Source organism: Tursiops truncatus, chromosome 17 (assembly GCF_011762595.2).
Source record: "Tursiops truncatus isolate mTurTru1 chromosome 17, mTurTru1.mat.Y, whole genome shotgun sequence".
NCBI classification, from domain to species: domain Eukaryota; kingdom Metazoa; phylum Chordata; class Mammalia; order Artiodactyla; family Delphinidae; genus Tursiops; species Tursiops truncatus.
Genome location: NC_047050.1, coordinates 1,649,477 through 1,663,697, shown reverse-complemented (window position 1 = coordinate 1,663,697; position 14,221 = coordinate 1,649,477). Strand labels below are relative to the sequence as shown.

Sequence of the window (14,221 nt, the reverse complement as noted above, 5' to 3'; positions counted from 1 at the left end):
TGCCGGGAATTGCTGGTGGTGTGTTAAGGTGCATGAGCTTGTTTGTCTTGTTTTGTGTAGAGAAAGGCTATTGCTAATGGGGATCTTGGAAGCCAAAAAAAGCCACAAAAATTGGTGGGTACGAGTCAAGAATTTAAGAGCTGTGAGATGCTTGCCACCAAACCCTCCTGTGTTAGGGTAAGACTCATCTGTTAGAATAATGGGTCAGAACAGGTTAGACTGACCCTAGGTCACCCGCCAACCTCAAGGAAATTTCTGTGTGACGAAGTACACAGTAAACCATCACACGATCTCCAGCCCAGCAGCACATCCCTTTCAAGTATTGGTTTGGCTCCAAGAGAACTGAAGGCTTAGCTTAAAAAAGATAAGATAAACCAAACAACAAATAAATCAATAATAAAGATGGGAACCTGAAAATCCAAACACTTAGAGACCATTGTAGGATTATTATTTGGCCTAATTCAAATATTGTTGCGTGTTAGGAACAGGAAGTCCAGAGGAGAGGGAGAGAGATGGGGGAACAGTCTGCCAGTGGAGCAGTCAGAAGACACAACATTTACCAATTAAACTCACAGTCTTGCATGGGCACAACTCATGGTGCCACGGAACAATGACAATAGTCACATCCAAAATCACTGATCACAGATTACCATAAAATACAGTTAATAGCCCAAACATTTGAAATATTGCAGGTACTACCAAAATGTGACACAGAGACACAAAGTGAGCAAATGCTGTTCAAAAAAAGGTCCTAACAGACTTGCTCGACACAGGGTCGCCATAAAACTTCAATGTGTAAAAAATACAATACCTGCGAAGTGCAATAAAGCAAAGTGCAGCAAAGTGAGGTATACGTGTAGCTTCATTTAAAAAAAATTCATTGCAAAACACTAATAAAATTTTAAGGACATAAGAGGTACCCTCCCCCTCAAAAAAAAAGAGAAAGGCTATGAGGCTGACCTAACCCTGGTGACCCCTCTCTCCTCCTTTGCTGGAATGCAGTACTTGCTCTACTAACCTGTCTGAATTGTCTTTTCCCTCTGAAGAGAAGACTCGACCATAAGCATTGCCAAGTCAGTGGCCTTACAAACACCGTATCCACCCTCAAAGGGGGACCCCAATTTGGGCCCCTCCCAAAGCTGACAGGACTCTGAGGGCTTTTTGGGAGACTGCTGCATTATTTCCTGAAACAACTATGAAAAGCAGAAATTAAAATTTAAAAAGAAAACCTAAAGCCTTGTAAAGGATTTATGGGTAGATCAACCTCTGATGTCATTTAAGTTGCAACCAAATTCCTTGAGGAATTAAAGGCAACTGTCCTCATCTTACAGATCTTTGCAAATCTAAAACTGCCACTAAAGAGGCAATTCAAAATTTACCTATTCCTTTTTACCAATTCCCAAACTTTCCCTATTTATCTTAAAAGGCTTGTAACTTGCATTCTTTCTCTGTGCCTCTAAGCTGTAAATGTTAAAGTACAAACTTCAGAGAGGTAATGCTTAACCGAAAAAAAATCAAAAGAGGGAAAGGTCATTTGAAACTTAGTTTTAGACATCTGTGCAGGCAGCCTTTACTTATTCCATCTTCCAGAAAAACAACTTAGATCCAACTTCTTTTGTAACTAGTAAAACAGAATCTATGAGGTCTCAGTTCATGTCTGTCTATATGTTTATGTGGGTATATGTATCTTATGTGATATTTTCCTACCACTGATGGTACCACAAAAAATAATTAGTAAAAAGGCTCTTTTTAATTGGCTTAAATAAAACAAAGTTCTTATATAAATGAAATTCTCAGAAATATAACAGAAACTAACCCAAATGAATTTCAGATTCATGTGATATCGGAAAATATAAAAGCTAGTTTAAGGTTGTTGGTTTAATTGAAATAGGCATGTCTTTAGAGTTATCAGTATTAAATAAAACTTTTATCCTACCTGAATTTACTAACCAAATTAATTCATGTTACCTCTATTACAAAAATTGTCAGCCAGAAAAGTAACTCAGAATTATGACTGACATTGTCCGATGTCTAATGAAGTGTTTCTGGGTAGTCCTTGTAAGAATAATTTAAATAAACAGATGTACGTAGGATAAAAACTTTTTAGGAAAACTTTTTAATCTCCCTAAGTGTTTTTGATAACCTGAAACCTTAAAGTTTTGCTAAGTTAAACGATGAGTTAAGTTAAATTCTTTGAATAACCAGATCATTTCCAAACAAGCTAAAATACTGAAACACTAATTATTGAAGACAGGTTTGTCCACTTCCACTTCCTTTTACAGAAAAACTAAAGATATTTGGGTTTATTAATAAACAAGTCCCGTGACATGCTGAGAAATTTACTATGAGAAAACACGCATTTCTAGAAATTATAAAAAATAGTTACAGATTTACAGATAAAAATATTTACAAGCCACAGAATGCTAATGTAAAAGATAGTTCACAATTGTTTACTTATTTATTTTCACTAAAAATTAAAGCTTTTTAGGGTTAAAATGTCTAATATATGGAGTTAAAACTACTAGAAATTATAAGAGAAACAACTCTGGATGCAAGGAAAATAGATGTGTTTTGGGGTAAAAAAAGGTATAGATATGGAGAGTCATTTTTGTTAGGGAAAAAGAAAATAATTTTCTCCTAAAATAAAGCTGCCTGTTTCAAAATTCAAAAGAGAAAAAGGACAAACAATGGACATAGAAATTTGAAAACAGAGAGAGAGAGACAAGAGAGAGGGAGAGTATTTTTTATGGTCAAGTTAGCTAAAAATTGAATTGTTATCTTTATAAATGTTTTTAAATTAAGCTTTACTACCAAGAGTGTACTTATGTAACACTAAAACAGCTTTCTTTTATATGCTAAAATGACAAATTTTCCTTGGACAATCGATCTGTTCTTGATAAGATATTCTGAAAGTTTTTTCTTTACCATTTCAGTAATCCACTTAGAAAGCAAAACTTTCGTATTTTATCAAAATGATTTCCTGTGTTTCATGTTATCTTTATCATCTGGTCTTTGATTACTTAAGTAAACCAAGTCTTCTCAATATTAAAAGAGTTGTTTTGCTCAGAACAATGTAACCTTCTATATATGCCTTTGAAATCTTTTGTCACTTAATTAAATGTATCATTAAATATTGTTTCATACTTATCTGTGATTTTATTTAGTCAAGTGTCCAAACCATTTGATATTTTTGACAAACTTCCCAAAATTAAGATTCTAAATAATGTCTTTTTGACCTGGACATAACTTTGGGATGTTCCAGAGGGCCCCTGAAACATCTCAAAAGATTTGTTCTCTCTCCTCATGAAAGGGGGGACGTTAGGCTCATTAGGCTTATTTGACAGGTTATATGGGAAATACTGCCAAATAAAAAGTAATACTGAGGGGCTTCCCTGGTGGCGCAGTGGTTGAGAATCTGCCTGCCAATGCAGGGGACACGGGTTCGAGCCCTGGTGTGGGAAGATCCCACATGCCGCGGAGCAACTAGGCCCGTGCGCCACAACTACTGAGCCTGCGAGTCTGGAGCTTGTGTTCTGCAACAAGAGAGGCCGCGACAGTGAGAGGCCCGTGCACCGCGATGAAGAGTGGCCCCCAATTGCCGCAACTAGAGAAAGCCCTCGCACAGAAACGAAGACCCAACACAGCCAAAAATAAATAAATAAATTTATTTTTTTAAAAAAAGTAATACTGAGCTTTCTTTATGCTGTACTTGTATGGGTATATGTTATAAGTGTTCCTGAATTGTATAAAATTCCTAGAAATCTGATATGTCCTGGTATAATGTTATCAGTCATAATTCTATTTATTATCTTAAAATGTTGTATGTTACAAAAAATAACCACATTCCCTTGCCAATTCCATTACAGTGAACTCTCATCAGATTTTTACTAATGAGCAGTTTTGAATCCTTTGCCATTTACAGTTATTGTTTTACTCTAATGTTTTTTCAGAAGTGTACGTGCAAAAGTCCTTCATCTTCAAGGAGATTCCAGGAAGGGCCTTTTGACAAGTACAGGTTTCTGTACTGGTCAGAATGCTAGAGACCCCCTGGTCTGTTAACCCCTCTCTCCGGTTAACAATCCCAAACTTGGGGAAATTTGCATCCAAGCTCCGCCCAGGCAAAGAAAACACCCAAGGCAAGAGAAACACTGTTGCGTGCTCTATTCACCCTTAAGACTGTACTTGCCGCCACGGCTGGCACCTTTCCAGTCCTGAGCCACAGGTTCGGATGGGAATTACCAGGAAGCATTCAGGACTCAGGGTTTGCTTCCTTTGGTGGGCTGTCCCTCCCCGGTTAGGAGTAAACGTAAATGAGGCTACGATCAGGAACCCCTCATTAACTCTTGAAAGTACTGCAGAATCCACTATTAAGACAACAGCTGCGCAACAAAGATCCTTTGACTCTCTGGCCAAAGTTGTTTTTGATAAGAGGACAGCCCTGGATTAGCTTTTAGCTTGAGCCAGGAGGTGTCTGTGCCGTGGCCGATACTGCCTGCTACACCTGGATTAACACTTCTGGAGAAGCTGACACTCACGTACACAAGATCAAGCAACTTGGCTTAAAAAGGTGACTGCGTCAGTGGGTCTTTCTATGACTTATTTGACTTCAATTGGTTTGGGTCTCGACCATGACTCCAAAGTGCACTCCAAATACTGGGGATTATCTTGCTTTTAACAATCATAGTAGTTTCCCTGGTGAATTGTGTTTTCCCAAGAGCTTTAAATCCAAGTTCTCAGCCACTAACCACCAAGTCAATGATGTCCCTAATACAAGAACTCCAGAAAAGGAACAACGAGAATGACCAACTTAGATATTGTGAACCCGAAGCCGTGAATGTCCCGGGATTAAGCCAAACGGCATGCCCTGTCGATACCACACAGAGGATCAGACAAAACCACGAGAGCTTCAGAGCAGTAGCTGAGAGTGGCGCTCATGCCTTACATTTTGATCACATCTCTCAGAGAAGCTGAGAGTCTGAGCAAAAGGGGAAAATTGTTAAAAAAGAGACAATAGGCCCAAGATGGAATCACTTGTGCTAGGACCACGTCACCAGACTGAATCTTAATACTTAACCTAACTGAAGTTTCAGCCTCTCCCAGGACCGTCCCCTTTAACCAGTCAACTTGGAATTCCCTGGTCAACGCTAGTGAGTATACCTCCTGCCCTCACAGACCCCATCTTTTCCCCTTAGGAGGACAACCTCTACTGAAACAAGACATTCTTTGGGAAAAATTTCCTTTTTCTGCCCCCTTTCTCCCTTTGAAAACCTCTTCTTTTAAACAGCGTGGCAGATGGGATGCTGCCCGCTTCACGGATCACTGCACAAAGCTAATTAGATCTTTAAGTCTGCTCAGTTAAAACTTTGTTCTTTAACACACCTAAGGATGTCCTCCAGAGCTGCACTTCAGCACCAGGGAGCAGCCCGATGGGTGCTGAGACAACCTATGGCTCCTGCAGAGACTGGATTAGCATCAGCGTCATGCGTTAGCTGTTTAGAGCACAGACAGAGCTTGCTACAGCACCTAGCTTGATTCTATCGAGGAGGCCCACAGAATTATTCAGGCACAACCCCCTGGGGAGAAGCCTCGCCACTGAGTTCCGGGACCACTACCTAAAGCCTCCTGCTTCTCCGATGCCAAGAGCTGGGCTCCACCTTTGCACCACCTCTGAAGGTTCACTGTGATGCAAGATGCCATCAGGGCAGGGAACCTGCCACGCACTGTTCTCATTTAGTCCTCGGTGTTGAAGTGTAGAACCCACTCTCTCATGATTACAAATACAAGTGTCACTCTAGTCACATAACGACAATTCAGAGTCAATGAGACACCGAGCTGGAGATGGGCCCACTGTACGCCTTTGGACCCAAGTACAAGTCCTTATACAAGGACACTGCTTACTAATACTGAAAACAAAAATTACTGGCTCTGAAAGTAAGAGAAAGAATATTAAGTATGTTCTGTGAATAGACATTTTTATTAACAGCAACAATAAAAAAAACCCCAGAAAACTTCAAGGGAAGGAAGAGCTACTTACACCAGAATAGAAAGGCTCACCAGACACACATATCACATCCTGTTCCTGGATCATCAGAATATCTTTGGCCAGGTGTAGCCGCACTTTGAAAGGCTCCGGATTACCATCCTGCAGCAAACAAATCCCTGTCTTTGTCTTCAGACAGAAAAAAAAAGAAAGCAAAACAGAGAAAAGAATTATACTTAGTTTATAGATTATAATTTTATGGCTTATTTATAGCAAAGCATGATGAATAACATCTGAAAGCTAGGGAAAAAGCACTCTGATGAGTCTGAAACTTAATACAGTACACAGAAAAGTATAACCTTTTCACATAAAGTAGACCTCAGATAATAGAGATTATGTGACAAAATCCCCACAAAGATTTGGAAAGTAAGGATTACAGTTTTACAGTATATTTTTAAAATAGTGAAAGTTTTGTTTAATACTTACAATCAATATAAATTTCATAATGGTTTTATTGAGATGCTATTCACACTGTATACAATTCAACCCTTTAAAGTGTTCAATGTTTTTAGTGTAGCAATATGCAGCCATTGATTGCTATAACCAATTTTTGACCATTTTGATCACTCTGTAAAGAAACCTAATATTCCCATCTCTCCATCCTCCCACACCCAGTCCTAGGCAACCACTCATCTACTTACTGTCTTTCTCACAGAATTTTAAACCTGTAAAAACATACCTTCTTATCTTCTCTACCCTCCACTATTTGATCAACCCATTCACCAGCACACATGCACCTTGTACAGAGGAGGGAACCAGGATAAAGAGGTGAAGAACTGCTTGAATTAACACAGCTAATTAAGACACAGCCTGGCTTGAGACCCAAGATTTTTGATTCCCTTTCCACTGTTTTTGCTTCACACATTTCCGGGAATTGTGGAAACAGCCTGTGAATATTTCCAAACTTGTACTGCATGGCTTTAAACCATCAGCTTAGTGATCACAGACGGAGTCCACACATCTCGTCCCTCCTGAAGCAGGTCAGGGTTATAATATTTGCCAGATAAATGGAAATATTCTCCTTAGCAAGGGCACTTTATGGTCCCATTTATCAGAGATGCAAATGGAAATTCTTTTGAAACAGAATATAATCGCTGGCTGTTACTCTGAACTAAAAAGTCAACAAAAACAATGACTACCTTGGAAATTACATTTTCATTTAATAACCATTGAGCCATTCTTAATTTGGATAAAGGGAGAAGTACATAGAAATACATTTTTACCCTTACTATTTAATGAGCACAAAATCCCAGACAAATAATATGAGACTTTCTTTCCCTTGGAATATAAATTAGATGTGGATTGCTAGGGGTTTGTTTCTTTAAAAGAATGTTCCATGATATTGATGAGAATATACTTAGATACCGCAACTTCCAGAGATAACTCTTTCTGTAAATTGCTTTTTCCCATGAGAAAATACATACCATTATACCCTCTATTATATACAATGTTAAATTGGTCTGTAATTATTTTGTAAGTGTTATAATATCTTTTAAGGAAAAACAAGCTTTTCCAGGAGCCATGATGGCATCAGTCCCTCCTCCGAGGCTATGCATAGCTGGGGCCCCTAAATCGCATCCATTAATCTACCACAGAGCTTAACTCAAGTGCGTATGTCTAAAAGACAAAAGAATGTCAGCAAAAGCAAATTATATTTTCCTTAATACAGACACAATTTTTGTACATTTTTCACATGGGAAAGTCTCTCACGCTTACAAGATGATCTTGGCCAGGGGCCAACATCGGGACTTCTGTGATGCAGGGGAGAGAAGGGCAGGAGATAATATCAAAGCTAAGGGAACAAAATTGGGCACATTTGCTGATTTTTAGATGTACAGTACCCGAGCCATTTTCCCCCCAGAAATGTAATGGAATAGCTGGCAATCACAAATAAAGCCCTGTCTCAACTTGTGGATGAAAGAGGGGCTTTTCCCTGAGATCCCATAAATACATTATTGTTACACATCAAAGAGATCGCAAAGATCGCCAGGGAAAGTTTGAGGAACTAAAACACAGCTATGAGGTTTCTCTCATCACATTTCTGATATGGTCAAAGCTCCATTCACTCAAGTAATGTGTGAAATGTCCCCTAACTATTAGATGGTTGTCTGGAAAACAGAACACAGACTTGGAGCCCATGCTTGACTCTTCAGAGGACAAGACTGAAGGAAAATAAAGAATGAGGCAACTTTCTGTTAGAATTATATATATATATATGCATACACCAATACATAGCTGTTTGGAGAAAATAACAAACTGAGAGATAATGAAGCTAACAACACATTCACATTAAAATACATTTTCCAGGCATTACAGATGTTACATTTATTCTATTACGAAAATTCAGCCTATGGACATGAAAATACATTAAAAGTCCGACACACACATCCACTTTGCCAATACTGTGTAACATTAACAGTGAGTCAGACATGAATTAGACAATCATCTTTGGCCTCAGAGTATTCCTACTTCTAAAAATGTACATGTATAAATAACATGCAGTATGATATTGGAGCACTTGATACAGGAGCAACGTAGAGAAGGGACCTAACTACTCATGGGAGAAGGGGCATTAGAGGAGGCTCTGTAGATAGAAAAATGTGTGGCTTGTCTTGAAAAAATAAATCAAGAAAACAATAATTAGAGAAGGCAAAAGTAATTTCATCCAAAAGGGAAAAAGCTGAGTGAACATCCAGAAGCATGAGAATGCATGCTCCCCGGACGATGGAGAACGCAGCCCCGAGGCCGAGCCCGTGGTATGTGGGAGGGGGCGGGGCGGTCAGGCCCCTGTACGGTGTGCCCAGCGTGTGAACAGGTGGGAGGGGCCGTGGAGGAACCTAAGAGCAGTGAAATAACATAAACGTTTAGAGTTAGGTCTTATGAATGTATTTCTTACAGCAGAGAAGAAGATGGATGGGGGTTGGGGAAGTGAGCACATAGTTACTGTTGCAGAAACATAAACCTTGCGCAGGAAACTCTGGGGACGGGAAGCAACTGGCTCAGACCCGGAGCTGCTACAGTAGCTGGAAGAAGAGGGGTAAAGTCCATTTGGGGCACCCCCCAGCTCAGAGCAGCACCGCTGGACTGGCATCACCACTGTGAAGGCAGGCTGTGCGCCCTGAAGTATTAATCCCCTTGGCTCTGATAACCCAGGGCAGCAGAGGCGCAGAGATGGGTGAGTCAGGATTTGAACCCGGGCTGCCCGGCTCCAGGCTCTTATCCCCTGGCCCTGGTCCCCTCATGCAGAGGTCTTTGAGGGGATGCCTCCCCCAGTCTTTCCACACACGACGACAAGGCTATCTGTGTCTTTCACCTGGTAGCACTTTGGTTACCAAGCATCTCCTTATGGGAGTGCAGAGAGTTCTGAGAAGGACACCATCTTGAACCAGCCATTCTTCATGGATCAGAGCGATGGCCAGTGAGGGAAAAATGAGACAGAAACCACTCTGGGCCTGATGGATGCTTTTCCTGCCAAAGCTAGGCTGCTGAGGGAGCACAGGACACTAGCGGATACCAGGAGAGGCTTGACCCACATGGGCTCATCCCCCATGGACTGCTACAGGGGTGAGAACGGGCAACAGGACACTGAGTGTGGCCACCGGTGCGGCACAAACTAGAACACTGAGGGATGCAAAGTCTTTACAGATCTGTGGACCCAGATTGTTCAAAAAATAAAAAAATCATTCAAATAATGATCAGTCCCACATTTTAGTATAAACTTAAGACCTGCAGCTTCTTTTTCTTTACTAACATAACAGTCATTTGTCTTCAGACTTGTTTAACTGGGGATGCATCACGCATGAGTGAGGAAATGCATGTGTTACATATAACATACAAATATATTACATAATTATACAACATACGTAAAACCTGAAAAGTGATAAATACATTCAAAGGTTGTTTTCCTGTCCCTGACGGATGATCCTACATTGCAGCTGGATTTTGCAAAACCCACACTGAAGACTATTTGCTTAGAGGAATATTAAAAGGCAATACCTCTTAATTACTTAAAAGGCAGTATGTTTAAACATCTAGTCATTGACTTGTTTTCTGTGAATCAATGAAGTGTGTTCAAGAATTTACATGGATTTATCTGTTTTAAAAACAAACCTCACATGTAAACTTATTAAGAATGTATGCTTTGCAGAAACCAAGTACCTTTGGAAGTTTGAAAAGTAGACTGTCACCCACTGTCTACTTGAAAGTTAAGACCTCTCTAATTGAGGTTCTAGTCCTTGAAAGAACACAAGTTGTGTTTTCATGGAACTTTAATATCTGTGTTCCTCTAACCCTGAAGTGTGGAATTTGCAATATCAGATATAATAAGCTGCAAGAAACCAGGCAGAGACCATTCTATGCACGACAGTCTTGTAGGAATCCTCATAGTTCTGTATTTTGGTTGCCAAATCTAATTTAACTTGTCCTGTAAGCCTCTAGTTGCAAGTGATATTTAGTTCCTTATCTTGTACCATCTTGTAGTAGCAGTGCACTAATGCTGTTTCACACAAGATGTTTCAAACTGCGTTTCACCCTTTCCTTTGCCTGCTGGGATGGGGTCTTACCTGGCCTCCTCCTTAGCTAAATTCCAGCCACTTTTCAAGCACTTGTACAAAACTTGTATCTCCTTGCAATCTTCAGAGACCGTTCCATCTAAAGATGAGTCCTTAACATTTGGAACTCAGGGCTTTCATTGAATAAATACATTCACCTAACAGTTAATCGTGTATTTAGGCATGACATGTAGTGACTTCCATGACATTTAGTTCCATGTCACATCATCTGACTTCACCTTATACGCTGTTATCTAAAGAAAATCTTCATAAGTTATGACTCTTTTCATTTTTAAGGATTATTAATCTATAGGACCTAGTACAGTCTTTTATTCATACTGGGATTTTCAATATTTGTTGAATGAAACATAGTCACAGATTATATGTTATTATATGAGACTAGATTATAAGTGTGCATGAATTATTAAACTGTTAAATATGTTATAGAGAAATATGTATTTTCAGACTCAACACCTAGATGTGATCCTATTTTAAAGAATGTGGATATGAAAGTGAACAATGAGGAAAACCCACACTACAGATAGAATATTGGTTTACTGGAACACATAGGTTTTTGGTTTTTTTTTTGCGGTACGCGGGCCTCTCACTGCTGTGGCCTCTCCCGTTGCGGAGCACAGGCTCCGGACACGTAGGCTCAGCAGCTGTGGCCCAGCCGCTCGGCAGCATGTGGGATCTTCCCGGACTGGGGCACGAACCCGTGTCCCCTGCCTCGGCAGGCAGACTCTCAACCACTGCGCCACCAGGGAAGCCCTTGACGACACTTTTAAAGGTGGAGAAGTCAGTACTTTTGCCTGGGTATGCACACACTTTTTCTTCTACAATGTGGGTTTTGCATTTGTCCTGATTGTATTCTCTCTCTTCATTTTTGTTTCTTGTCATACTTTTGAATCCCAATTACTTTAAAATAATTACAACATTTTCTTTTTAAGAGAAGAATTTTTTAAACAATAAATAACCCTCCTTTAAAAAAAAAAGTCCGTATTAGATAATTAAGATGTTTAAATGAAACTTATCTAGCCACACTTCTATTCCTTCACAAAGAAGAGACTTCTTGGCATCTGCGTGGTAATATTCTATCTGGATCTGTCTGATGGACGTGGATATCAAATTTTCATCCTTAGTAGTTTATTATCAGTCAAGAGAAAGTCAAGAGAAAACAAGTTTCATTTAATGTATCTTTGATATAATTTTCAGCAATGTAGTACTTAAGAAAGAGGCCCAAAATTAGACTCAGGCATTCCAAGCTATACATGATGGTTTTGCTTTTACCTAATTCATTAAATGTCACTCAGCATTCTATAAAACCTCTCCATTTGCTCATCTGCAAAGTGGCAGAGTTAAGCTAAATTGTCTTTACGGTGCAGGTCCACTTAAACGTTCTAAGACTGTCAATTTCTGGCAAACCCTTTGATTTCGGTCCATCTTCAGGGCGATTCGATCATCCTCAGGGCACCATAGAGTCCTGCATCACTTCCGGTCCAGCCAGCATGTGTCAGACACGCGGGAACTGCTCTGACAGTTCTGAGGTCTGCTCCACGCTGGCAGCGTTGAAATGGTGAGATCCTCAAGGGATCATTGCCGGAGAGCAAAGAACATCTATTACAGAAGTAAGGGTAAGAGGACCTCAACAGCATCACCATTATAAAAAACAGCTGAACCTTGGACAGAATTTGATCTATGTTTCAAATCAATGAATCAAAACATTTTGTGTAAGAAACGGTCTGGGAAATCAATCTTATACAGCCTCTCACATCCAAGGTGAACCATGTGTTAGAAACATTGGCCACTGTCCAGTCTCTACCACATGCGTCTCCGATGTGTGTCACGTTGTCTCATTCACACAAATATCCATTCAGATTGATGGGTGCTTTACCACCCAAAACGTAAGATAAAACTTTAAAAGAAACTGTAGGTTTACTACATTCATACAAAATGACCAGTATGATAACACGTACTGTATTTACAACCAGAAATGACACACTTAAAATTTATGCTTCTAAGTGTAAGCTCGGAAAACAGTAATTTTTTTTTTTTAAGTATGAACCTTTGAAAGGGGCTGAATTAAAAGATGAATAAATTACACATTCTGACCTTATAATATTCAGGGTAGCATGTGAGAGAGGTTTGTAAACAAATAGCTATAATATAATATAATTTGAAAAGTGCTAGCATGTATAAAGGATTTTTAAAAGTATTACCATACTTAAACTTTGAAAATAAAAAAATGAAAAATAAGCATTGAAGGAATGAAAGTAATTTATTATTTTTTCTGAACAACCTAAAATTGAACCTACTGTGACAAATATTTTTTTTAAAAAGATATTTTTGCAAGAAATATAATACATGACATTTCGCTAAAAGAACAATTTTGACAAATGTTAATACTGAAGATTTTTTAAACTTTATTATAGGTAATCTAGTTATGGCTGTTTCTTTCTTGGGTTGTTTATACATACTAAACTATTTTAAACCTTTTAAGCAAATATGAAATATTTTAACATATGAATATTTGCATTTTGCCTGAAGAGTGAAAAGACAATGCTTTGAGTGTTGCATGGAAAGATAATCTTTCTTCCTAAAATAGAAGAGCTGCATTCCTGGAGCCCCAACTCCATGCACTGTTGACTGCACACTTGAATGGATGGCCTTTAACATCCTTCAAGAGCAATGAATGCATCACTTCCGCTCACACCGAATGTGATGACAGCTCTACAGAGAGTCGCCGTACATCAATACTTAATACTGAAATACTTAAAGAGTATGGGAATCATAAAATCAAAGTCTTTTAGTGCTGAAGGGGACCTTAGATGTCTTCTAATTTATAACCATTTATGTGAAAAGAATTAGTTCCAGCTCTTTCACTAGCTGAAGCCTTCAGCGTATAGTTTGTGGGGAGAGACAATTCAGTCCAATGAAACATGCGCCAGTCTTCTTGAAGGAAGACTGAAATCCCGGGGCTTCCCCAGGCCTGTGAGGCCTTTCCAGTCTTGCAGAGACAGCTCGTGCTCTGGAAACACTGTGGGCCCATCACCCGTCCCTCTGTGGAAAGCCATTTTCCACATAAATACGTAAGGGAGGGCCCAGCGTTCCCTATCACCTGTTTCCCCTCATCAAAAACGGAAGGCATGCGACCTACCTCCTCACAGGTAGTCCTGAAATCCATGTGCTGCGGCACCGCAGAGGATGTCGTCTGAAAAGACAGAGAAAGGCCATCAAGCACAGCATCGAGGGCCAGAGAGGAGGACGTAACGAAGTACAATAAATTAGGCAGCGGAGCCGGCAGGCCAACTGTTTACAGCCACCTGTAAGGACAAGAGCTCCCAGGGGACAATGAAGAGACGGCAGGAGGAGACGAAACGTCTTCAGCTCCAGCTTCTGTGAAGAATAACCCTACGGCCATGGTTCCGCGGGCCGGGGATGTGCATTTCCAGGCCCCGCTCCCTCCCCTCAGCATCCGGATGGGACCCAGGGCGGGATCAGCCTGCCGCTCAGGGGCTGGCTCATCCCTGCATCCCCTGTGAAACCCCATTGGCAACTGGGGAAGAAACTTCAAAAGGAGTAATTAAAAGTTGCCTTTCATGTGGTTATCTCTCGATAAAAGGTTGACTAA

At 40.0% G+C, this 14,221-nt stretch overlaps 1 protein-coding gene across 2 annotated transcripts in view; it reads right to left on the bottom strand.

The window, feature by feature from the left end:
- SNTG1 (syntrophin gamma 1) overlaps positions 1 to 13,964 on the bottom strand; it is a 199,812-nt gene extending 185,848 nt beyond the window's left edge. For both annotated transcript variants that reach the window (XM_019925443.3, XM_033842929.2), the window contains exons 1-2: positions 13,748 to 13,964; positions 6,035 to 6,169 (exon numbers count right to left, since the gene is read on the bottom strand). In XM_019925443.3, coding sequence (XP_019781002.1) covers positions 6,035 to 6,169; positions 13,748 to 13,774 — 162 coding nt within the window. In that variant the 5' untranslated portion in view covers positions 13,775 to 13,964. The remainder of the gene's footprint in view (positions 1 to 6,034; positions 6,170 to 13,747) is intronic.
- Between the last annotated feature and the right edge of the window lie 257 nt (positions 13,965 to 14,221).